We start from the raw sequence: 26,200 nt of genomic DNA on the forward strand, positions 1-26,200 counted from the left end.
CCAACTTTCTCTTTTCACGTACTATCAAAACTCCCAATAACCCTTATTTCTCTATTTTTCTAATTATATAATAACTTCAAATAATAATATTGGTCCAACTAAACATAAGCCTCTCTCAAGTAACCACCTAATCTCTATTATTTCACTTTTTACCCTAACCTTTACTATTCTCTCAATTTCTATTAATTTAGTTAATTAAATTCTACCAAAACTAATTAAGTCAGCATAAATCACCATAAATGCCGACACCGGCCAAACACGTCATAAATCACATATATAATTATTTAAATTATTTAATAAATTAAATCCCATAAATAATTAAATAAAAGACTAATAAAAAGTCGGGGGTACAAGATTCAACATTTTTAAACCATGAAACGCTCGGTTTCCATTTCAGTTGTAGGTGTAACGATCCCGCTAATAAGGATATGAATGAAATAAATAATAGAAAAATAGCTCCAATATAAATATCCTCATTAGTATGTAAATCAATTGTATACCACCACTGATAAACACTGGAATATGAAATATTCAATGGGCCAAAAGCACCCCCATGAGTAAAAGCTTTTACAGTCGGTTCACCAAAATGGGGATCCCAAATTGCATGAGCAATAGGTCTTACATGTAAAGGAACTTGTACCCATGCCTCAAAATTTCCTTGCCGACCTACATGGAAGAGATTCCAGGAAGTCCACAGAAAAATTATTGCTAATTATCTAAAATGAGAAGCAAAAATATTCTGATAAAAACGCTCCTCAATAATATCATCACGACTCTCGAAGTCATGTGCGATAGAAATACCAAACCAAATTCGACGAGTAGTGAGGTCCTGAGTTAATCCTTAACTAAACCCTACAAATCTTAATTCCATCATTCTTTTCAAATCCTCCTAGCAATTATCTTACTGCAATAATTCTTGCTAAGAAGAATGCCCATGTTGTGACAATTCCACCCATAAAGTAATGTGTTACTCCTACAACACGTCATTGTACAATTATCAAGGCTCTAGGCTGAGTAGCTAGAGCAACTTTTAACTTATTATGAGCCCAAAAAATGTATTCAATAAGTTATTTACAATAACCATGCCATATGAATTGAAACATTAAACTAAAAGTCCATTCAAAATGGGCGCCTAAGAAAAAAGACCATATGTAGATAATGAGGAACCATAAGAGTAAATTACTTGGGATGCTTGCTCCCATAAGAAATCACAAAGCCACCCATTAATATTAATCGAACTTTGTGTAAAATTTCCTTTTATGATATGAGGTACTACTCCTTCATCATTTATACTTCCCTAAACATCTGACTGCATTTTCCAACTGAAATGGAATATTACTAAAGAATTTGCTTTGTACATCCAAAATAATCCAAGGAATACATGATCCCAAGCAGATACTTGGCATACCCCCCCCCCCTTTACATGGCCATCACAAGGGAATTTAAAACCAAGATTTTCTTTATCTAGTATCAATCGCGAGCTACGGGAAAAAAGAACGCCTTGTAGGAGTATCAATACCATTAATTATGAATGTATGAATATGATGTACCAAAAAATATGCAGTTCCTAATGGAATAGGTAATATATCTACTTTTCCAGCCACTTCCACTAAATCACCACCACCTCAAGTCAAACTGGTTCTTGTTGTTACACTAGTGGCTGTTGTGCCAGGTGCTAAAGCATGGGTATTTTGTATCCATTGTGGAAAGAGAAGTTGTAATTGTATAACGGTATCTAAAAACATATCTTGAGGACACCCTAAAGCACTCATGGTATCATTATGAATATACAACCTAAAATTTTGAAAGTCTAAAAATATACAGACCCAGTTGATATGTGATATGATTGCATCATGATGTCTAAGAACACGATCTAATATATTGTTATATTGAGTAGTTGGATCATAGTATCTTACCATAAAAATAGATGCATGTGCAGTACCTCCAACTATGAGAAAGCCCTCAACGCACATGTGATGTGTGTATAATGATAGTTGTGTACCATAATTAGTAGCTAGGTATGGATAAAGAGGCCACTACGCCAAATAAGGGAAAAGAGGGCGCTTATTTTGGCCTATAACAGCGCTTTTAAGCGCTCTCTGATCTGGCGCTGGCATAGGTAAAGACAGCGCTTTGTTCTCCTGGAGAAAGCGCTGTCTAAAGTGGCCACATTATAGTGCGCTTTAAGAAAAAAGCGCCCTCTGGAGTGGTCCATAGAGGGACACCTTAGAGGGCGCTTTCTGGTAAAAGCACCCTCTAAAGTTGTCAGTGTAAAGTGTTTAGAGGGCGCTTTCAGGAAAAAGCGCCCTCTAAAGTTGTCATTGTAAAGTGTTTAGAGGACGCTTTCAGGAAAAAGCGCCCTCTAAAGTTATCAATGTAAAGTGTTTAGAGGGCGCTTTCAGGAAAAAGCGCCCTCTAAAGTTGTCATTGTAAAGTGTTTAGAGGGCGCTTTCTGGACAAAGCGCTCTCTAATGTGTTAGTTATTTTAAAAAAATTTGTTTGAAAAACAGTGGATATATATTTATTTGGTAACCTGTTCGCATGCTGCAAAAGTGTAAAATTCATATTGATTTCATCCTTTAATCCAATGTTATACACCATTAATCCATTGATATATACAACATGAATCCATTTATATACAACATTAATCCTCCATATATACAACATTAATATATGATTCTTTGATCAACAATATACAACAACATATTCTCAAAGTACTACAATTAAGAGAATAAAACATAGCAACCAACACCCAGTGACCACTGTATCCAAAAGTTGTCTAGTAGTTCTAACCAATACTAAACAAAAACGCCCATCCACCCATGGTGGCAAACATGTTATGTATATCCAAAAGCTGTCTAGTAGTTCTATCGCACATCCATACAAAATAAGGCTCAACCAAAACAACAGATGGCAGCATAAGTAGTCCCCTACAAAAAGAACACGTCCAAATGCAAATAACACAGAACTGTCAAAAGGCGATTGAGCAACAAATAGTAAACAATGGCATAAAGTTAAATGACATAGCTAATATTACCTGAATTCCTGCATGGCTGTTAAGGTAAAAATCAAATTCCCTAGGGTGACAAATGCCGGTGTCTACCACGGTTCCTTTGACAATTTAGAACAACAAAATCAGCAAAAAGTGATAAATTCAAATGATAATATATACCAGCTGCATTGAGAAATATATTGAAAAAACCTGGCATAATTTTTCCACTTCTATCGGTCTCTTTGGGGTTGACAGGAAAGAGACGGGTGTGATGTCTCTTTTGGACCACTACAAAAGTAACTTTAAGTAGATACCCATCCTCTATTGAGACACAAGCCTGTATCTCCGACCATATTTTTTCTTTGCCAACCTTCAAGTCCGGACTTCTCCAATTATCACATGTAATCGGAATATGTTGTCGAACAAGGAAACCAATGTCGTAGAGGGATACTTTCAAATATCCAGCATCATCATCTAAACAAATATCAATTGATACTTTCGAGCATCCCTTGCCCCTTGCACAAATGATTGACTTCATAATAGCCATTTTACCTGTAAAAAAGAAAACAATTAAAATCAGATGACAAATGTAAAAACAATTAAAATCATAAAAGTCATTTTACCTGTAATAAAGAAAACAATTAAAATCATTTGACCTGTACCTTTTTCACTAAGTTCTCTTTCTTTTCTTGGTTGGAATATGTTCTACATGTCTCTTAACAACACGGACGGTTGGATTGATCCAAATACCCTCATTATGATCATTTCTAATATATGAAACATTTGATATATTATTCTCATCTTGATCATTTCTGGTAAACGATTCAATCTCAACATCAATATCATCACCTTGATCTCCAGTGTTTTCATCAATTACTTTGTTGGAAAAAAGAACTATAGATCATTTCGTACTTTTCGGATCATTGACATAGAACACTTGTCTAGCTTGAGAGGCTAGAATAAAAGACTCATCTTTGTATCCCACCCTATTAAGATCCACTTGCAAAAATCCTGACTTATCCATTCGAATGCCGTTATTATTTTCAACCCACTTGCAACCAAATATAGGAATCTGAAACTTCTCATAATCAAACACCCAAATGCGCTCGATAACACCAAAATACGACAGATTTGCAAATTTGGGGTTTAAGTCCTTCACACTTGATATGTGCATTGCTTCAGCTACCACGGTGACACCACTATTCTGCATAGTACTTTTATCATCTTGTTCTTTGGTATAAAATGTGTATCCATTAATCGCGTATGCGCTATAAGAAAAAACATGGAAACTTGGACCATATGCTAAGCATCTCAACCTTTCTGTTATTGAAGCGGGATCTGAATAATACTTTGAATAAATATGATCCTTAAACCAAGGTATAAAACATCGATTGTGCTCTCGTACTATCCAATTTTCATTTCTATTGGGATTTAAACCTCGGAGAACATCCTTGTGAATTTCAACATACGGCTCAACCTCATTCTCATTGTGCAGAACATACAAATGCACTTGATCCCGTTCGACCCTTGATACTGCCACGATTTTATTTCCAATTAGATTTTTTCCTTCTTTCTTTTCGACAAGCTGAGACTTGGGGAGTCCGATTGACTGAACATTAGACAAATATTCAGTACAAAACTCAATCGCTTCTTCAACAATGTATCTTTCAACCATACAACCTTCTGGTCGACTTCGGTTCTTCACGTACCCTTTTAATATTTTCATATAACGTTCAACAGGGTACATCCATCTCATATAAGCTGGTCCACACAATTGTGTCTCTTTCACAAGATGAACAACTAGATGTACCATTATGTCAAAAAATGATGGAGGAAAAAACATTTCAAGCTCACACAAAGTAATAACGATTTCTTTTTGCAACATTGGTAAGATCGCAGGATTGATCACCTTACTGCAAATTGACTTGAAGAAAGAACACAACTTAGTTATAGAGCTTCTTACTTTTTCTGGAAGAATAGAACGTATACCTATTGGGAGAAAATGTTCCATTATAACATGGCAATCATGGGTCTTTAAACTCTTTAACTTGAGGTCTTTCATAGACACAAGTCTTCTAATATCTGAAGAGTACCCTTCTGGAACTTTAACTTCACTTAGAAACTTACACAATGTTTTTTTCTCCTTTCTAGATAGAGTATAAGCAGCAGGCGGTAGATATGTTCGTTTTCCTTTCTTCAAGGGTCCTAATTCAGTTCTTATTCCCATCGCTATCAAGTCCTTTCTTGCCTTAAGGCCATCCTTAGACTTTCCTTGTATATTGAGTAACGTGCCAATAACACTTTCAAATACATTTTTTTCAATATGCATAACATCAAGAAAATGTCTCACATACAAGGACTTCCAATACGGCAATTCAAAAAAAACTGACCTCTTCTTCCACCCACTTTTGACAAGTGTGTGGGCAAAAGGCTTGCCAAACTGAGTATCCAAATCTTTCACCTTTTCAAAAATTTGATCACCCGTCAATATAGGTGGAGCTCTGCCTTGTTCTGTCTCTCCATTGAACCCCTTTCTCCATCCACGGTAGTGATGATTTGAATTTAAGAATCTCCGATGACCGAGAAAGACATTCTTCTGACCAAACTCCAAGCGCTTCCAATCTGTTTTATCTTCACAAATAGGACACGCACATTGACCTTTTATGCTATACCCTGATAGATTTCCGTATGCAAGAAAATCATTAATTGTGCCAAACAACATCGCCCTCAAGTTGAAACTTTCTTTCCTATATCCATCATAAACCTCCACACCGGTCTCCCACAAAATCTTTAAATCTTCGATTAAGGGCTTCAAGTACACGTCTATGTCATTCCCTGGTTGTTTAGGTCCAGAAATCAACATAGACAACATCATGTACTTACGCTTCATACATAGCCATGGAGGTAGGTTATAAATCATAATAATCACAGGCCATGTACTGTGTGAGATACTCTGGATACCGTGTGGGTTCATTCCATCAGTAGATAATGCCAAGCGAAGGTTTCTTGATTCTTCTCCAAATTCAGGATAATCATTATCAATTTTCAACCACTGTGGTGAATCTGCCGGATGTCGATACTTTCCATCTATAATTCTTTCATCTGCATGCCAGGTCAAGTGTCTTGAATCGGTTTCACTACGAAACATGCGTCTAAATCTCGGAATAACAGGAAAATACCACAAGACCTTTGCTGGAGACAACTTGTTCTTATATCGCGAGACACCGCATTTAGGACACTCATTTAACGATGCATACTCATTTCGAAACAAAACGCAATCGTTTGGACATGCATGTATCTTATCATAGCTCATGCCAATAGAGCACAACATCTTTTTGGTCTCATATGTTCGATTGGGAAGAACATTATCCTCAGGAAGCATATCTTTCAAAAGGGCTAATAACTTTGTGAAACTTTTATCCGACCACCCATTGCCCGCCTTTAAGTTGTACAACTTTAATACCGCAGACAATCTTGTGAATTTAGTGCAACCATCATACAAAGGTTTCTCTGCATCACTTACCAACCTCTCAAACATTTCGGGACAATCCTTAAGATCTCCTTCAAGTGCTTCTGCAATCTCTTCAACTCGATCACAATCGTATGTATCTGCGCCACTATAGTTTGAGGCATAGGTCGTACTATCCCCCGGTTCAACATTTTCGTTACTTTTCTCACCATGCAAATTCCAACATGTATAACTTCGATCAATTCCATGCCTCATTAGATGCGATGTCAACTGAACTGCGTCAACCCGTTTCCCATAACAACAACCCAAGCAAGGACATATCATTCTACTGGGGTCTTCGGCGTTCGCAACGGCAAACTTAACGAATTCTAATACCCCATTCTCGTACTCTCTCGACAATCGATTGGAAGACATCCATGTATTATCCATTACTAATTAGAATAAACAAAAAACAATTTCAGAAGAGTTCAAACACATTCGGACCTAGGTTTCTAATGATATTGGTGTTGACACAAAATCAGATATTCATAGGGCTTGAAATTGCCTAATAAACCCAAACAAACGTAGGGCTTGAAATTTAACGCATGCGCTATCAAATTTAAAATGACTATGAATATTGAAACTTTACAGGTTCAAACAAACGTAGCATAGACAAGGGAAAAGCTAAAACAAAGCAAGAAATAGGGCAAAGCTAAAACGAAACAAACGTACCTTTGGTGCCAGAAGGAGGAAACGTCGTAGATCTAACAGAGGTGGAAGGAGAACGCCTTAGAACCCTAACGTGAAAAAGAACGAAAATAACAGAGAGTGAAATAACAAAACGCGCAGTATGTTATAATTTTAATGTTTACTAAACGGGACCTTAGAGGGCGCTTGTGGAAAAAAAGCGCCCTCTAAGGTGCGCTGTCTATTGCTCCTTATTTTTTCGCTTCACTTTAGACAGCGCTTTTGTAATAAAGCGCCCTCTAAAGTGCGTTGTTGTACATGGACTTAGAGAGCGCTTCCTTAGAAGCGCCCTCTAAGGGTATCCTTAGAGGGCGCTTGCATAAACGCGCCCTCTATTGTTGTCCCTCCATTTCCTCATTATTTTTTCGCTTCACTTTAGAGGGCGCTTTGTTACACAAGCGCTCTCTAAAGTGCGCTGTTGTACATGGACTTAGAGAGCGCTTTTTTAAAAGCGTCCTCTAAGGGTATCCTTAGAGGGCGCTTTCATAAACGCGCCCTCTATTGTTGTCCCTCCATTTCCTCATTATTTTTTCGCTTCACTTTAGAGGGCGCTTTGTTACACAAGCGCTCTCTAAAGTGCGCTGTTGTACATGGACTTAGAGAGCGCTTTTTTAAAAGCGCCCTCTAAGGGTACCCTTAGAGGGCGCTTTCATAAACGCGCCCTCTATTGGTGTCCCTCCATTTCCTCATTATTTTTTTGCTTCACTTTAGAGGGCGCTTTGTTTCAAAAGCGCCCTCTAAAGTGCGCTGTCTATTCCTCCTTATTTTTCTCTTCACTTTAGAGTGCGCTTCTTTAAGAAAGCGCCCTCTAAGGTGCGCTGTCTATTCCAGTTTTTGGCGTAGTGGGCATAGCATACATTTGGTGAGCTACAATAATGGTCAAAGAGCCTAAATAGCTAGGTTAATAGATAATTGAGCATGTCATGATGTTGTTAGGATCTCATATAGACATTTAAGTCCCTTGCCTCTAAATGAAACTTTATGGACTCATATAATATCTTTTATACCATAACCAATACCCTAGTTAGTTCTATACATATGACCCGCGGTGAGAAAAAGAATTAGAATAGCTAAATGATGAAGTGCAATATCAGTCAACCATATACCACCAGTTATTGGGTCTAATCCTCCACGAAAAGTAAGAAAATCCGTATATTTTGACCAATTCAAGATAAAAATGGGGTTGCTACCTCAAAAAAAACATGGATAAATTTGGGTTAAAAGATACCAGTACAAGATAAATTCACAAGTAAGCGGGATCTCTTTGGGATGCACTCCAAGATTTAGAAATTGGTTAATTGGTAAAGATACATATACTTGATGTCTCGTCTAAGAAAGAGACCTAAGTCCTATTAGACATGCTAAATTGTGATTCAACATGGATTCTATATCTTGAAACCAAGCCAATTTTTGAGCAGTTTTGTGATAATGAAATCAACCAGCAAAAAGCATTAAGGCTGCAAAGACCAACGCACCGATTGCAGTATAATAGAGTTGTAATTCACTAGTTATTTTAGATGCTCTCTAAATCTGGGGGGAAAATAAAGGTTATTTGTATTCCACAAAAACTTCCGCCTACATAATTTAGGTCAAATGTGAGTAGGATAATTTAGCCATGCTTCATAATTGGAAAAACAAGCATCCTGGAAATACATTCCACTCAGTCAAAGAAAGATAATGGAGAGTTGCCCGAAATATACTTAAGTACACCTTACCTTATGGTGTACTACTTTTCTCTAACTAACACTAGATCATTGCGAGAGCGCATATTCGAATAAAATTCACTTATTTATTTTTCCTTTCAATACGTCCATATGTGTGTGACCCTGTAGGTTCTCCTAATATTTTCAATTATATCAAATCACACATTTAATATAATAAATAGTGAGTGGTATATATTAACAAGTCACTAAAATGTCATGTGATCTATTAACAAAACCTTTATATGATAATCTTTATGTTTATAATTACTATTTTTCCCTCATGTCTATACTAAACACATGGCATTGACCGTGTCACCCTCGTCTAGTTCAATATTGGACTCTTAGACATTTATCTTGTTACGCATAATGGACAAATTCCATCTAGGTCACTCATGTCCCTTAATATGATTTATGGAGTACCCATCCACCATCTTTATGGTCATCTTATTACAGACAACGTTTTATTAGAAATAAAGTACTTGACTTCACATTTATGGTCAATAGTGGTTTCAAGTTGAATGGTGATATACATCACTATCACCTTGGAAGTAACTTATGACTCTTGCATACCATTCAATGTAGTATTCTCATAACGAGTTTGTACAGTATATGTATTACTCTTAATATTTACACAAACATGAAGACTTGAGAACTCTTTATCAATATTCTGTGATATGTGATTATCAGTCTATCCATATTATATTCTCCTGCTTTAATGTTACCCCACTTCATAATAAAACTCATCTACAGATACTTTGAGAATAATGCCCTTACGTTTAATGACATCTCATGATTAAGTCACACTTAATGTTTCATTAAATGAACTAACTAGTCTAGTGACTTTATTATTTTAGAAAAACAAATATAATAAAGAAATATCTTATTATAAATTAATAGATAATTCAATTCAAGTATCAAGTTCAATATAAAAATATTGGCTATAGGGATTACACTAACAAATCAATTTTCAAAAATCTTCTGGATGTTGTGAACTTTCACATTAATTAGATAAAATATGAAATTTGAATGTTGAATTAGATTAGTGTGAAGATTCTATACCGTAAAGCTTAAATTTAAGTCAGAGTTGACAACAATTTATTTTTGATGTGGTTGTTACTTAATCATTTTGAATTTATATTTGTGAGAAGTTCATTATCAGTTAGATAATCATATGTAAAACAAAGCTAGATCGACCTCTATTTTACACTTCTTTCATTGAGTTGATTTTAAAAATAAATTGTGGTTTCTCGTATGAAGTTGAACTTATCAAAGCGTCAAAGTTGTTTAATGTGCGCATTGTGAAACAAATGAAAATGATATTCATTTTCTCACTTGTTCCTTCAACTATAAGAATGGTATTCAATTTCTCATGTATTCTATTCCCATCATGTTTTATTTAAGTCTTTTAAGAAATTCATTGAAAGAAGACTTTATTGAAAATCTATTCAAAATTTAAAGCTTCACACATTTATCCTTGTTATAGTGATAACCAAAATCAACAGGTTACATTAGTGTGTACTATTAACTACAAAGTACTATAAATATTAATTTCAAAATATATTTTTAATATTCACTAGGTGATATATATATATATATATATATATATATATATATATATATATATATATATATATATATATATATATATATATATATATATATATATATATATATATATATATATATATATATATATATATATATATTATTTAGAAAATAAATCATACACTAAAAATGGTGAAATCGTAATAATTTTATTCAAAAAATTACAATAGAAAGCAACCATAAACATATCATATCATCCCTAGCATAATGTATTATGATTATATACATTGCCAACGAATCTGCATCACTTCCTCACAATCATCTGAACACAAATAATCATATACTGAATTTTACATGACATTAACATATTTTTATAGTTTTTATTTTTCAAGAAAAAAATAGAAACTCATTTAATTTATATCACAACACTGGTTTAATTGAAGTTATGACATCTTAATCACATTTCAAAACAAAGGGCCTCTCTGTTCTTAAGGTGCATATCATCAGTCTTGTCCTCCCACTTGTTCAACCTCTTTCTTGATTCTTCAACCTGCAAATAAAACATAGTTTGACTCATGTATTTCACCTAATGTTAACAAACGTATTAAGAAACTCACTACTAGAAGGTGTTTAAGTAATTAAAACCTCTTTAGTCCAATCGGTTCGAAATGTGGACCACACTAAAATAATTGTTTGCAAAATTGTCCCAGCTAACATTCCCAACCATATTCCCTATACACAAAAACCAACTTCAATAATAAATAATAAGAACTAAAAGCAACACTACAACATTTTTTTACTTTAGGAAACATTATAAAAACGCATCTAAAACCACTAGAAGTGTAGCCTAAACGTTTAGGCAACAATTTTCCAGATGTAGAATATGTTGTCGATGTCATTCCTTTAGATTAGAGTTATTTTTACTTTATCTGTGTATTCTAACCATACTATTTCCTTAAACAAATAGGCCATGATTTAAAATCCCTACCTTGGCACCAAATTTGAAATAAAAACCAAGAATCGAACCTAAAGGTATACCAATTTCATAATAACAACCAACATTTACATATGCAACAAAACGTTGCCATCCACATCCAACAGCCACCCCTGATAAGACAGGTTGAACGCCATTGAGAACAATGGAAAGGGCAAGGAGCGGACAAAGATCTGAAACAGCAGTAGAAACCTCTTCTCCATCGGTAAAGATATAGCTAATGACATCTCTTAATGCAATCACCAAAAGTGTTATTATAATTGATATTATAAAAGAAATCACGGTCACCACCAAAACAGAAAATGAGGCTGATTTTGGATTTCCTGCTCCTAATTCATTGCTCACTCTCACACTGCATCACTATCAAAACAACAAGATGGAAGTTTCAACCTCAAGAATGATCAATAGAATTCAAGAAATGTAAAAGAAAGAGAATCAAACCTTGCAGCTGCGTCAAATCCTACTGAGATCATGAACGTCCATCCAGATATAGTGGTACTACATTATATATATAAAGAAACACTTTAGTTACTAATATACAAAAAGAGAACATATCTTTTTTTTGATAAATAAATAAACCATCAATTTGCTTTAAAACAATCTGATGGGCTCAGGCCGATTTTCAAGTGTTTCATTGTTGGATTTTGACATCTCTTTGTATTTTTTGTCAATATGTTGAACACTTTTAATTATTTTTCAATTACATTATGGGTGATTTTTCAAAAGATGTTTGGTTGACTTTTAACATTATTTGGTTCGCGGTGGTTTGAGTTATCTGGAAATAGCAAAATAGGCGTATTTCCCAGAATAAAGCAAAGCAATTGAAGATGTTATCCGAAAGGGTAATGTTTTAGTTGTTTTGGTGGTTAAAGTCGAAAAATGTTTCTTTCATGATTTTTTTAATTCCTTTAGAGAATCCTATGAAGACCGTCCTCGATTAACTAGATGGAGTTTCCTTCCGTTTTATCTCTGAATAGGATAATGCTAACCTTATTGCGACTTTCCTAACATATGAGATTGATTGAGCAGTTGTTTTTTGTGATGACAATAAGAGTTCTGGCCCTGACAAATTTAACTTCTCCTATTTCAAGAGGTTTTGGCCCCTCGATAGAGGTGATCTAGGAGTGATGTTTGCTTAGTTTCATCAGTTTCATACTTTCCTCCTGTAGTTTTTCCTCCTTTTTGTTTAATTTGATTCCAAAGGTTGATTCCCCTTCTCAGTTAGGGAACTTGAGACCAATTTCTTTGGTCGGGTCTCTTTATACGATCCTCTCCAAGGTCTTGGTTTCTAAGCTCTCTAGTGTTATGGATACGATTATCTCCTCTAACCAGTCTTCCTTTCTCAAAGGTAAACTTAGTGGATGTGTGTTTGTTACGAATGAGCCGGTGGATCTTATCAAGCAAAGTAAGAAATCTTGTCTCATCTTTAAAGTTGATTTTGAGAAAGCATATGACTTTATTATCTAGTCTTTTCTTGACTACATGCTCTCCATATTTGGTTTTAATGATAAGTAGATGAGTTGAATTAGAGTCTGTGTGTTTTCTGGTAATCTTGCGGTCTTGGTTAATGGTTGCCCGACCCATGAGATTAGTATTAAAAGGGGGATGAAGTAAGGTGACCCCCTAGATCCCCTCATTTTTCTTCTTGTAGTTGAAGGCCTGGGTGGTCTAATTTAATAGGTTGTAGAGCTGCATCTTTTATCAATTATTAGAGTAAGGTCCTCATACTTGGTGGTATTCTATCTTTAGTATGCACACGAAATAATTATTCTAGTTAATGCTACTATTGATAATATCTAAACCATCAAGGTTATTGTCCATGGATGTCTGTAAGCCTAAGAAGTTAGGGGGCCTAGGTGTTTGCAACTTTTAGTTGGTCAACTTGACCCTCTTGAGTGAGTGGAGATAACGTTTCATTCGGGAGCTTCTGGTATTTGGTATGATATTCTCACTTCCAGATTTGGAGTAGCCCCTACGACTTCTATCCTGGGCGGGAGAACCAATTGTCTTTGATCGACCTCTCCTTGGTGGCGAGGGGTTTCTCTTCTAGGAGCTAGAGTTGCTAATTTTACTAACTAGTTTAGGGATGAACTTTCCTTGAAATATGGTTATGGTTTCCTTACCTCCTTTTGGGAGGATATTTGGGTTAGGGGCTCTCCGTTTCGTCTTAGATTCACTAGGCTTTTTTCAATTTCTGACCAGACCAATAAATCTGTTGAGATGGTTAGTAGATGGGTGGGGGAGAGTTGGAACTGGGACCTCAAATGAAGGATACCTTTCCTCTTTGATTATGAGTTGGCTCTTTTTACCGGGTTCTAGTATGTGATCAGAGACTTCACCCCTTATGTGGAAAGTGATAAGTGGAGGTGCATGAGTCGAGTGACGGGGTTTATTCAGTGTCTTTTGCCCACTCCTGTTTGTTGGCCCGAGCGTTCCCCTGGACAGTATCTCTCGTAGAGTTAGTCTTTTATGCTATTTGTGTAGCTGGTCCCCTTCTAAAGTTATAGTTTTCTCTTGACAAATTCTTCAGGGTTGTATCCCAACCAGAGATAGCTTACTTAAGAGGGGAGTCCATTTAACCTGTAGAACTATTTCATGTCCCTTCTGCTCGTTACACATTGAGTCAACCACACATCTCTTTGTAACTTATGAAGTTGCATCATCAGTTGGGTATAGGATTTTTAGCTAGTTAGGTGGTGTATTGTTTTACCTAGAGATGCCTTGACCCATTTTCCAAATGTTTATCCCTTCGAATGGAAGTTCTAGGACTAGAGGGGGTTGAGGATGATTTGGCATGTTGTGGTTTATTCAATTTGAAAACTCAAAACCATATAGTTTTTTAGGATCTTCGGTGACATCAAAAGACGTGAAAGACATGAACATCTTTTTGGAATGTAAATGGTATCTTAGTAGGTCTGTGGAAAACTCATGTTCATTCTCGGTCTGTCTTAAGAATCCTATTATGTTTCTAAGCCAATATAAATGTGAGGTATTTCGACCTCTATTGAATGCATTCTTGTTGCGTCTTTTGTGGTTTCGGTGCTCATATGTCTTTGAATTGGAGAGCTCTAGCTTTAACTAATGCTGATTTCGTCTGTGTATTTCTGTTTTGCAGTTGGAATTTTGAACCTCCTTTTTAATGGTTGGGATTGTTATAGCTGGTATTTTTTTCTATGTCTTTTTGTTGGTTTTGATCTCATAATTGATACTCCTTGTACCTTTTCCCAAGGTTCTTTTGTACTTTGGTTATTGTGTCTCATATATATATATATATATATATATATATATATATATATATATATATATATATATCATATTTGTCTTTAAAAAAATAAATTAACAGTTATAGAGATTAAATCCTTTATATTGTTTATCAACGGTTTTGTAGACCATTTTTTTTCTTCATAGTTTTAAATTATAATTTTCGATTCTTTCTCGTCATTTTAGGTATATCTTGTACTATATTGACTTGTTTTAATCATTAATATATATATATATATATATATATATATATATATATATATATATATATATATATATATATATATATATATATATATTGATTAAAACAAATCAATCTAACATAAAATATACCAAAAACAACAAGAAAGAATCCAAAATTACAACATAATGAGATTTCATAATTATGTCACACTTAATAGAGTGAGATCTTGTCATTAGGAGTGAGCCCTACAACAAAAGGTTACACGAATTTAACTTAACTAGCACATATTAGTTGAACTAGCAAACCCACCCCAATTGAATAATTTTTCATAAAGTATTATTTTAGATATTTCATATTTTATTATATTTCGTTTTGGATATTAAAATTTCAAAAAAATCACTTAAATTTTAAGCTATTTTGAATAGAATTTCATATAAACATTTTTGAGATATATATTTTTTAAAAATCATGTAATTTTGACTATGCTTAAATGTAAAATAATAGATATTTATATTATTGTATGTTAAAATTAATTATTTAATTTATAAAAATTAATTAAAAAAAGTTTTAATATTTTAAAAGAACATTTATATATATTATTTTTGAAAATTAAAAGAAAAATCTATTTTTTTTAAACTGAAAATAAATGTGCCTTTAATTATTCACTACGCCAAAAACTGGAATAGACAGCGCACCTTAGAGGGCGCTTTATTACAAAAGCGCACTCTAAAGTGAAGCGAAAAAATAAGGAGCGAACAACTGGAATAGACAGCGCACTTTAGAGGGCGCTTTTGTAATAAAGCGCCCTCTAAGGTGAAGCGGAAAAATAAGGAGGAGATAGATGAACAACAATACAGGGCACTTTTTAGAAAGCACCCTCTAAGGTTACCCTTAGAGGGCGCTTTTAAAAAAGCGCTCTATAAGTCCATGTGCATTTCCAGTTTATAAAGCGCTTTTGGAAAGCCTTAGAGAGCGCTTTCATAAGCGCCCTCTTAGGCCCCCTTTAGAGGGCGCTTTTTTTCCACAAGCTCCCCCTAAGGTCCCCTTTAGTAAACATTAAAATTATAACATACTGCGCGTTTTGTTGTTTCACTCTCTGTTATTTTCGTTCTTTTTCACGTTAGGGTTCTCACTGCTACGATTTTCGCTACTTCTAAGGCGTTCTCCTTCCACCTCTGTTAGATCTATGACGTTTCCTCCTTCTATTAATTTGTTGTTAGCTGTTCGATTTTGACACCATAGGTATTTTTCTAATCTTCATATTACTTGGTTTCTCTTCTGACGTTCGCTATTGTTCATTTTTGGTTTCATTTTTCTTGGTTCATACATTTATTGAGTATTCTCAACAATAATTATTGTGTTGCAATGCTAGCAATGGAAACTAGGCATTATGGGTTAAATTTCACCAACTGTTCCATTTGTTTCTCGATGTAGAAAAAGGAGGCAGCAATATCTAAAACACCTTCTACCAATCAAAGGTACACTATGCAGCTTATGAGTGTATTTATTCTAGCATACATAGCGTAGCTAGTAACTTAAGAAGTTTAGGTATATGGATGTTATTTGATAGAGTAAATTAGAGTCGACTATTCTTCTGTTAGCTTTCAGTTAGACCATTATACAATTCTACATATATATTTTCTAGTCAATGTTTATCTTTTTTAAAAACTATATGATGATATATAACTATGCTACAAATTAGTGCATACCACTAATGCTTAATGCATGGTTCATACATTCTCATGCTATTGAAGTCAGAGATATCTGAAAATGTTGACAAACTAACTCAATAAACCAAAATTGTTTTGGTTTTGGGTTGTTGTTGGAGACATGAATGCCCTGCACAGAGACTAACTCAATAAAGCGAAATTGTTTTGTCTCATCCCATTTTTGGTTTCTCTTCTGAAATTGTTTTTTGTTTATTCTAATTAGTAATGGATAATACATGGATGTCTTCCAATCGATTGTCGAGAGAGTACGAGAATGGGGTATCAGAATTCGTTAAGTTTGCCGTTGCGCACGCCGAAGACCCCAGTAGAATGATATGTCCTTGCTTGGGTTGTTGTTATGGGAAACGGGTCGACGCAGTTCAGTTGACATTTGGGTGTTTTGGTGTTATCGAGCGCATTTGGGTGTTTGATTATGAGAAGTTACAGATTCCTATATTTGGTTGCAAGTGGGTTGAAAATAATAACGGCATTCGAATGGATAAGTCAGGATTTTTGCAAGTGGATCTTAATAGGGTGGGATACAAAGATGAGTCTTTTATTCTAGCCTCTCAAGCTAGACAAGTGTTCTATGTCAATGATCCGAAAAGTACGAAATGGTCTATAGTTCTTTTTTCCAACAAAGTAATTGATGAAAACGCTGGAGATCAAGGTGATATTGATGTTGAGATTGAATCGTTTATCAGAAATGATCAAGATGAGAATATTATATCAAATGATTCATATATTAGAAATGATCATAATGAGGGTATTTGGATCAATCCAACCGTTCGTGTTGTTAAGAGACATGTAGAACATATTCCAACCAAGAAAAGAAAGAGAACTTAGTGAAAAAGGTACAGGTCAAATGATTTTAATTGTTTTCTTTATTACAGGTAAAATGGCTTTTATTACAGCAAATCGAGTCAATTGCATCAAAAAAAAAGGTATAAACACAACTATATGATATTTATGCATAGAAAATGTTAATTCTTGATCTTATACTTCACCTAACTAATTTTATGATATTTTAGGTTCATGCTATTGATATTGAACAAAAAGAGGTTGATGCTAAGAAGACTGCGGCTAGCAGAAAAAACATACATCTCAGAGATGCTTTTGCTACTTAGTTTTATTTCTTTTTAAGTTATGAATTGGTTGTATATTTAGAATCTTTAGAAGTTAAACGATTATATATCAGTGGATTGTTGTATATGTATGGATTGTTGTATATAAGGCTTGTTGAATGCAATGTGTGAAAAAGGGCTTCAAATTATACAGTTTTAGGTGTACTGCTTCAATATACAGGTTGTCTAAAATAAATAAAAAAATATAGCGTTTTTAAAAAAAAAATAAAAAATAACCACCCACTTTAGAGGGCGCTTTCCAAAATAAGCGCCCTCTAAACCCTTTAAATTTTCACTTTAGAGGGCGCTTTCCAATAAAAGCGCCCTCTAAAACCTTAAAAGTTTCCACTTTAGAGGGCGCTTTCTTTAAAAAGTGCCCTCTAAAGTGGCCCTTAAAGGGCTTAAAGAGCCACTTTAGAGAGCGCTTTCACCAGAAAAAAAAATGTTGTCTTTACCTATGTCAGCGCCAGATTAGAGGGCGCTTTAAAGCGCTGTTATAGACCAAAAAAAGCGCCCTCTTTTCCCTTATTTGGCGTAGTGATTTTTGTTTTTGTTTGGATGTGAGCAACTTTTTCCAAAATTTTGGAAGATGAACTCCGAAAAAAAAAATTACTGTATACAAGGTTGGAATTCAAGTGTCCGATTTGATTAACCAATTGGCCATCTCATGCAATTGAAAGAAATATGACTTGTAATGAATATGGAAGTTTAATATGACTGTTTGATAAAAAAAACGTAGTCGGTTAAGTTAGTTTATACTTTATTTAACTTATATTTTAGAGTTGATAGTTGGAATTTTTTTTTTAAATATCCAGAAATTTAAAAAAAAATTCAAAAATACACCATTTTTCAAAAAAATTACACAAATGGCCATTTTTGGCCCTAATTTACACTAAGGCGCCACCCTAGTTGGCGCCTACCCTTAATGGGTAGGGCAAGTCGCCACTAGGAGTGGCGCCTACACCCATTCCATTTTTATTTTTTTTTAATATGTTATATATATATATATTTTTTTTTAATTTATAAATTTATATTTTTTATTAATTATATTAATTTATAATAACACATATATATGAATAAAATTATTTACAAGATATATATATATATATATATATATATATATATATATATATATATATATATATATTAATTTTTATATATATTAATTTATATATATATATATATTAATTTAATTTATAAGTAATTAATATTATTTGTAAATTTTTGGAAAAAAAATTAATTTATACAAAATTAAGTAAATAAATATTTATACACATGTAAATTAATATATATATATATATATATATATATATATATATATATATATATATATATATAAAGATATGATAGACAATATCTTTAAAGATAAAGATAAAGATATAAAGATAATAAACAGAAAATATTTTTATTTAAATAATAGACAAGACAAATATTACAAAGATATGATTAATCACATATGATGCGGTCCCTGGTACGATCCGCATGGGGGAGGTCTAATTACTCGCCTAGACGGTTCACGTGGTGGTGGTGCTTCCCTATTACCACCCCTTGCCCTAACGCGTCCCCTTACCGTTTGCCGTTGTGGTTGGGTGGAAGTCCCTTCAGTGCTGTAGGAAAGACGGGTCCCCTCTGCGCCCTCAAAGCTTTGTCTCGGTGGGACAAACTGACTACTGCTGGGTGCGCCCTCGAATTGTGGTCTTTGGTAGTTTAGGGTTGAATCGGTTTGGCCAAAGTACAATGTTTGTTGTGGTGTGTAGTAGTCCTGTTGGTAGTCCTCTTGTATACCCGTGTCGGGGCTAGGTGGAGGACTGGAAGAGCTCGGGACATTGTCGTGATGGAAGTGTTGGGATTGGTGGAAGTGGGGGAATTGATATTGTGGTAGGTGTTGGGACTGTTGATGGTGGTGGGAATGTTGAGTTTGGTGTTGGTAGTCTTCATGGTATTGGGGTTGAGTTTGTGGTATGTATTGTTGATTTGGTTGGGGGGTGGACATGTGTTGTGGTGGTTGTTGTTGGTAATATGGTGGTGGTGGTTGTTGTTGGTAATAAGGTGGTGGTGGTTGTTGTTGGTAAAATGGTGGTGGTGGTTGTTGTTGGTAATAAGGTGGTGGTTGTTGTTGTTGGGAATACTGTGGTGGTTGTTGTTGTTGGAAATATGGCTGTTGCATCCGGGGATCGTCCAAATAGAACGGGTCAGACACAATCATTTCTGGATTTGTATTTGCTCTATACCAATCCACATATTCCCTTGTCGGCTTCATTTCGTTGGGCGCCACCGGAAATTGTAGAACATAGTGGGCACGGTCTTTCCACATTTTACGAAACTCCTTAGCAAATTCCTTCCAATTTGGGGCATACCACTGGTGGCTGACTTTTTTTAGATGCCAAGGTTCCATAGACATTGGGGGGCCAGGGATTTCTTGATGCATTCCGAATTGCAGCTTGACACAGTCACTTTGGTGCATCTCCACAGTGGTGAACCGCATTATGGCCGTTTTTGCTGTCCAAACAGCTGCATCTTCGGGGTTGGGTTGATGTTCCAATCCCAAATATGGCCTCCAAATAAACTGCAAAGAAAAAAGCAAATATGTTATTTATCGAGAATGCATGATATTAATAAATCAGTTAGAAGCTGAGTGATTTAGTGGTAATACATCTTGTGCTCGGAGACGATCCAAGAGTTGACGATAAAATATAATTTTATTTTTGGGGGTAAGACTGTAATCCAGTCCGGTTGTAATGAACCTAAACAAAAAAAGATAAATAATATTATTTACAAATATTTATAGAATAAATATAGAAAATGAAATAACATCATAAATTTACCTAGTTGCGTATGGGAAGGAGTAGTCGTTAGGATTTTCTGGGGCTAGCCTCGGCAATCTCCACCACCCCCATGTTTGGAGCAAAAAAGCACATCCAGAAAATGTACAGTGCTCATTTTGTGCATTTTTACACAAAGAGCTATATAGGAATGCTAATACTGCAGAACCCCAACTATATGTGCTTATTCTATCAATGTCCCCGAGCAAACTCAAGTACATAAAGTTTATGCTATTTCCCGTCCCTTCGGGAAATAGCAAGTTCCCAAACAATAGCATAATGTAAACCCGGGTTTTTATGACTTTTTCTTGTTCGGAGGATTCCTCAGTCAAAGTTATGGAGTCGTGGTACAATTGTAGGCTAGATAATTTAATACCCTGACCCCTTGCTTTGGCAGACCCATCACCCTCGACCAGATCTACCCCCAACATTTGAACACATATTTGGTTAGGCTGTTGAACATTTCCGGTCACATGCTTACCATCTATTCTAAGACCCAAAAGCATGTACACGTCCTCTAATGTGACGGTACATTCACCAGTTGGTAGGTGAAAAGTGTGTGTCTCAGGTCTCCAATGTTCACACAGAGCCAAAATGAATTTGACATCAATTGTGGCATTTACGACATGCATAACATGACCGAAACCCACACGCTCTATGTAAGGTACGCACCATGGGTCTGGATAAGGCATAGGGTGTGAACGTTGACGAAATTTCTTGGGATCCTATAAAAGCAAACAATATAAACAATCATTAGATTGGACTTTTAAAAAACAAATTACAAACATACGAAAGAGGCAATGTTCAAGAAAAACTTACGAATGAGGCAATGTTTGCCCTAGTGCCTCTGTGTTCTTGGCCCATGGTAAGAAGAGACATGACTGCAATGTAGAACGAAGCTTGGTGGATGAGAAGTTTCGTCGGAGTTCTCTGAATAAAAGTGTTAGTGGTTGATGAAAACTTGCAAGAATGACCCTCTATTTATACTCGTTTTCAAGTAGACTGAATATGCAAAGGTGTGGCAAGTGGAAGGAATGCGTGGGAATCTTGCAGAATAGGTGCAGGTTAGGTGGTAGTGTTGGCATGCATTGGTGCAGACTAGGTGGGAGTTGTCTTGTCATGGGGAAGACTTGGTGGAATCTGATGATGCAAAGGTGTGACAAGTGGAAGGCATGCGTGGGAATCTTGCAGAATAGGTGCAGGCTAGGTGGTAGTGTTGGCATGCATTGGTGCAGACTAGGTGGGAGTTGTCTTGTCATGGGGAAGACTTGGTGGAATCTGATGATGCAAAGGTGTGACAAGTGGAAGGCATGCGTGGGAATCTTGCAGAATAGGTGCATGCTAGGAGGTAGTGTTGGCATGCATTGGTGCCGACTAGGTGGGAGTTGTCTTGTCATGGGGAAGACTTGGTGGAATCTGATGATGCAAAGGTGTGACACGTGGAAGGCATGCGTGGGAATCTTGCAGAATAGGTGCAGGCTAGGTGGTAGTGTTGGCATGCATTGGTGCAGACTAGGTGGGAGTTGTCTTGTCATGGGGAAGACTTGGTGGAATCTGATGATGCAAAGGTGTGACACGTGGAAGGCATGCGTGGGAATCTTGCAGAATAGGTGCAGGCTAGGTGGTAGTGTTGGCATGCATTGGTGTAGACTAGGTGGGAGTTGTCTTGTCATGGGGAAGACTTGGTGGAATCTGATGATGCAAAGGTGTGACACGTGGAAGGCATGCGTGGGAATATTATTTAAAATAAATAATCAGGTTGTTTAAAATAAATAATTAAGCTTAAATAAAATTGAATAAAAGAGGTTGTTTAAAATAATCAGGCATGCGTGGGATATTATTTAAAATAAATAATCAGGTTGTTTAAAATAAATAATTAAGATTAAATAAAATTGAATAAAAGAGGTTGTTTAAGATAATCAGGCATGCGTGGGAATATTATTTAAAATAATTAATCAGGTTGTTTAAACACATAATGGAAAAAAGAGGTAGTTTAGTATTGGAAGTGTGATATTAAGTATTGGAAGTTCAAGAAGTTTAAGTTTTTGGTGGAAGCAAAGCTAAAGCTTGAGACTAAGTTCAGACTATGTGGAGAATACATTTGATGGATAGGCAGTAGACGTGTCAAAATTATTACACGCATGCAGCTCCACGTTGCCTGCAAGTTCTTGCATGCTTTACACGTGTCCAAGTTTTGCATGCGTTGCTCTTGGGGAAGGATTGGTTGAAGACATGCATGCAAAGATGTGTCGGAATCTTGCAGTATAAATATTCACACACATTTTCACAAAGGTATTCACAATATCTTCGCAGCAATATTCACAAAACCTTCACAATATCATCACAAAACCTTCACAAAACCTTCACAATATCTTCACAAAACCATCACAATATCTTCACAAAACCTTCACAAAACATGGCATCTTCATCACAATACAAAATCAAAGCTCACGTCAATGGTGAGACTTATGAATGTGATATGTCTGGCTTCCTATTTAGAAACACCGAATGCACTCGTTTTTGTCTAAATAGAGAAGCTGACTTCTCTTATCTGAAGAAAAAGATTGAGTCCAAACTAAGACAACCCGTGTCCCAAATTTTTTATCAACAACCTTTTTTTTCAGAAAACAACTCTATCAAGTTTCGTAAGTCATTGATTCAAAATGACATGGAGACAAAATACATGTTTCGTAACCATGAGTATTCTGGTTACGAATACATAGTGTTGTACATTGTGTTGGAACAATTTCAACCAACTCAGAATATTCAGTCACAGGTTATTGATCCTGTGATTGATGACGAACAAGATGTTGAGCACCAAGTTGAAGACGATGTGGTTGATGATGCTGAAGACGTGGTTGATGACTTGGTGAACCGTGATTCTGAAGACGAAGACCAAGTTCAAATACCTATAGCGCAACGCTACTCACCGCCTGCGCACTTCACAACACTTAACTTGGGCGAGGATGAGCCCTCATCAGATATGTTCTACAACCCATATATGAGGTCTGATGAGGACTTAAAGAAGGGTGACCAATTTCGGACCAAGGAAGAGTGTCTGTTATCAATAAAGAACTGGCACTTGAAAAACTGTGTTGACTACGATGTTATCAAATCAAATCCGGAAAGATACGTTATTGTATGCAAAAATCCGGAGTGTGGGTATAGGTTGATGGCATCGTACAAGAAGAAACATAATGCGTGGGTGATAGGGTCCATTTCTCAAGCTCACATTTGCGTCAACACCAACATGGCACAGGATCATCGCAAACTTAGCCATGATATGATCTGCCATTCCATATTACCTCTAGTTGAGGCTGACCCGTCACTGAAGGTCAAAACAATTATCTCCCATTGCGTGGCTGTTTTCAAATATACACTGTCATACAGAAAGGCTTGGTTAGCGAAAACCAAGGCAATTGAACTGGTATACGGTAACTGAGAGGAGTCATACAAACAACTACCACGCTACCTGGCTGCACTACGATTGTATTCACCTGGGACGGTTTCTATAATGGAGACCTTGCCGGCACAATCCCCTGACGGAACTCGTCTAGAAGGTAATGGAATATTCCATAGACATTTCTGGGCATTCCGTCCCTGCATCATCGGTTTTACATTCTGCAAACCACTTGTTCAAGTCGATGGAACTTGGCTGTATGGGAAATACAAAGGATCGTTACTGATGGCGGTCGCACAAGATGGAAATTCTAATATTTTCCCAATAGCCTTTGCATTGGTAGAAGGAGAAACGGCTGCTGCTTGGAGTTTCTTCCTTAAGAATCTCCGAACGCACGTGACTCCACAAGCTGGCATCTGTGTGATTTCTGACAGGCACGCTTCAATAGACAGTGCATACAATAATCCAGCAAATGGTTGGCATGACCCCCCGTCTACCCATGTCTACTGCATCAGGCATATTGCTCAAAATTTTATGCGGGAGTTCAAGGATAACTTCTTGAAGCAACATTTGATAAACGCGGGGTATGCATTAAACCAACCTGGATTCCAATACTACCGCCGGGAAATAGTGTTGGCAAATTCTAATGCAGGGAGGTGGATCGATAATATCGACAGAGCGAAGTGGACTAGATCATACGACGATGGGGTGAGGTGGGGCCACATGACAACAAATCTTGTGGAATCAATGAATGGCGTCTTTAAGGGCATACGTAACCTCCCGGTAACCGCATTGGTGAGTGCGACCTATTTTCGGATGGCAACATTGTTCGTAACAAGAGGCAGGCGCTGGCATGAAGTGTTGCAGACGAGTCAGGTATATAGTGATGCCTGCATGAAGTTTATGAGGCAGGAATCTGCCAAAGCCAGCAGCCATCGGGTTACGGAATTCGACCACCATGGCCACACTTTTAGTGTCAAGGAAACAATTGACCACAACCAAGGGATGCCCAGACAAGAGTATAGGGTCCTAATACCAGACCGTTGGTGCGACTGTGGTCAATTTCAGGCCTATCGTATGCCTTGTTCCCATGTCATTGCAGCGTGTTCACACAGCCACTTCGATGCATTATCGCTAGTGTCTCCCATCTACAAAGTTGCAACATTGCTCAATGTATACGACAATCCCTTTCCGGTGGTAGCATTGGAGGCGTATTGGCCAGAGTATGACGGGGAAATTGTTTGGCACAACGAATCAATGCGGCGGAATAAAAGTGGTCGCCCAAATAGCAGGCGCATTAGAACTGAAATGGACGTCGCAGAGAAAATGCAGAGGAAGTGTAGCATATGTAGACAACTAGGCCATAATAAGAACAAATGTCCATATCGTGGATCTAGTTCCACAACTTAGTTTTCATATTCATAAATCTGTGTACCAATGTTATTTATCATTAAAGTTTACTTTTTATTCTAAATAGAAGATGACACTTGAACAACAAACACAAACATCTAACATTACAACACCAATTACTAAAACAAAAACAAATACTGGAACAAAAACAAGTACTAAAACAAGAACAAGTACTAGAACAATAACAAATACAACAACAACATGACAAACAACCATTAAAATCTAAGAAATTACAACAGTTAACACTATGTCGTCTGATCCATGCATCATTTGGATGCAATTAATGTCGCTTTCAACTTCAACCCACCAACGTATCGTTTCTCCAGTTTCAAATGAGAACCTTGTTCTAAGCCTCTGAATCCTTCTGATGACTTCACCAGGTTGGTAATCTCCCTCTAACCAAGACATCAAGGACCTTTTTAGTTGGTCCAACGAACGGATGTTCCAAAATTTCATCTCCATTGGGGGTTTCAAAGGCGAGAAAATAACATGCCCATCCCTTTTTAAGATTACTTGTTCAAGATCCGGGCGCCTTGATGATGTTCGCTGCCATGACAACGGTCTTTGGGATGCCATGAACTCAACTTGATAGAGAAAGTGATAGGAAACAGTGGTGAAGAAAATGCAAGGAAATAACACTTTATTTATAGGAAAAGATCTGGGTTGTACACCAATCTACGTAACCCTAATTAGTGTCGCACTTGATAAATTAACCTTAACATGATTAACCCTAATTTTCCCAAAAATTTATAAATAATATTAATTACTTATAAATTTAATTAATATATATATAAATTAATATATATATATATATATATATATATATATATATATATATATATATATATATATATATATATA

At 36.0% G+C, this 26,200-nt stretch overlaps 1 protein-coding gene and 1 pseudogene across 1 annotated transcript in view; both read right to left on the reverse strand.

The window, feature by feature from the left end:
* Window positions 1-8,108: 8,108 nt before the first annotated feature.
* LOC127104199 (photosystem I P700 chlorophyll a apoprotein A1-like) lies at window positions 8,109-9,676 on the reverse strand (annotated as a pseudogene).
* Window positions 9,677-10,625: 949 nt separating this feature from the next.
* LOC127106471 (protein DETOXIFICATION 40) overlaps window positions 10,626-26,200 on the reverse strand; it is a gene marked incomplete at its 5' end in the record, with an annotated part of 35,511 nt that continues 19,936 nt past the window's right edge. The window contains 3 exons of the mRNA XM_051043759.1: window positions 10,626-10,985; window positions 11,081-11,167; window positions 11,424-11,775. Of these exons, the coding sequence (XP_050899716.1) occupies window positions 10,893-10,985; window positions 11,081-11,167; window positions 11,424-11,775 (532 nt within the window). The remainder of the gene's footprint in view (window positions 10,986-11,080; window positions 11,168-11,423; window positions 11,776-26,200) is intronic.

The sequence above is a fragment of the Lathyrus oleraceus genome, chromosome 7 (assembly GCF_024323335.1).
Source record: "Lathyrus oleraceus cultivar Zhongwan6 chromosome 7, CAAS_Psat_ZW6_1.0, whole genome shotgun sequence".
Taxonomy (NCBI): Eukaryota; Viridiplantae; Streptophyta; class Magnoliopsida; order Fabales; family Fabaceae; genus Lathyrus; species Lathyrus oleraceus.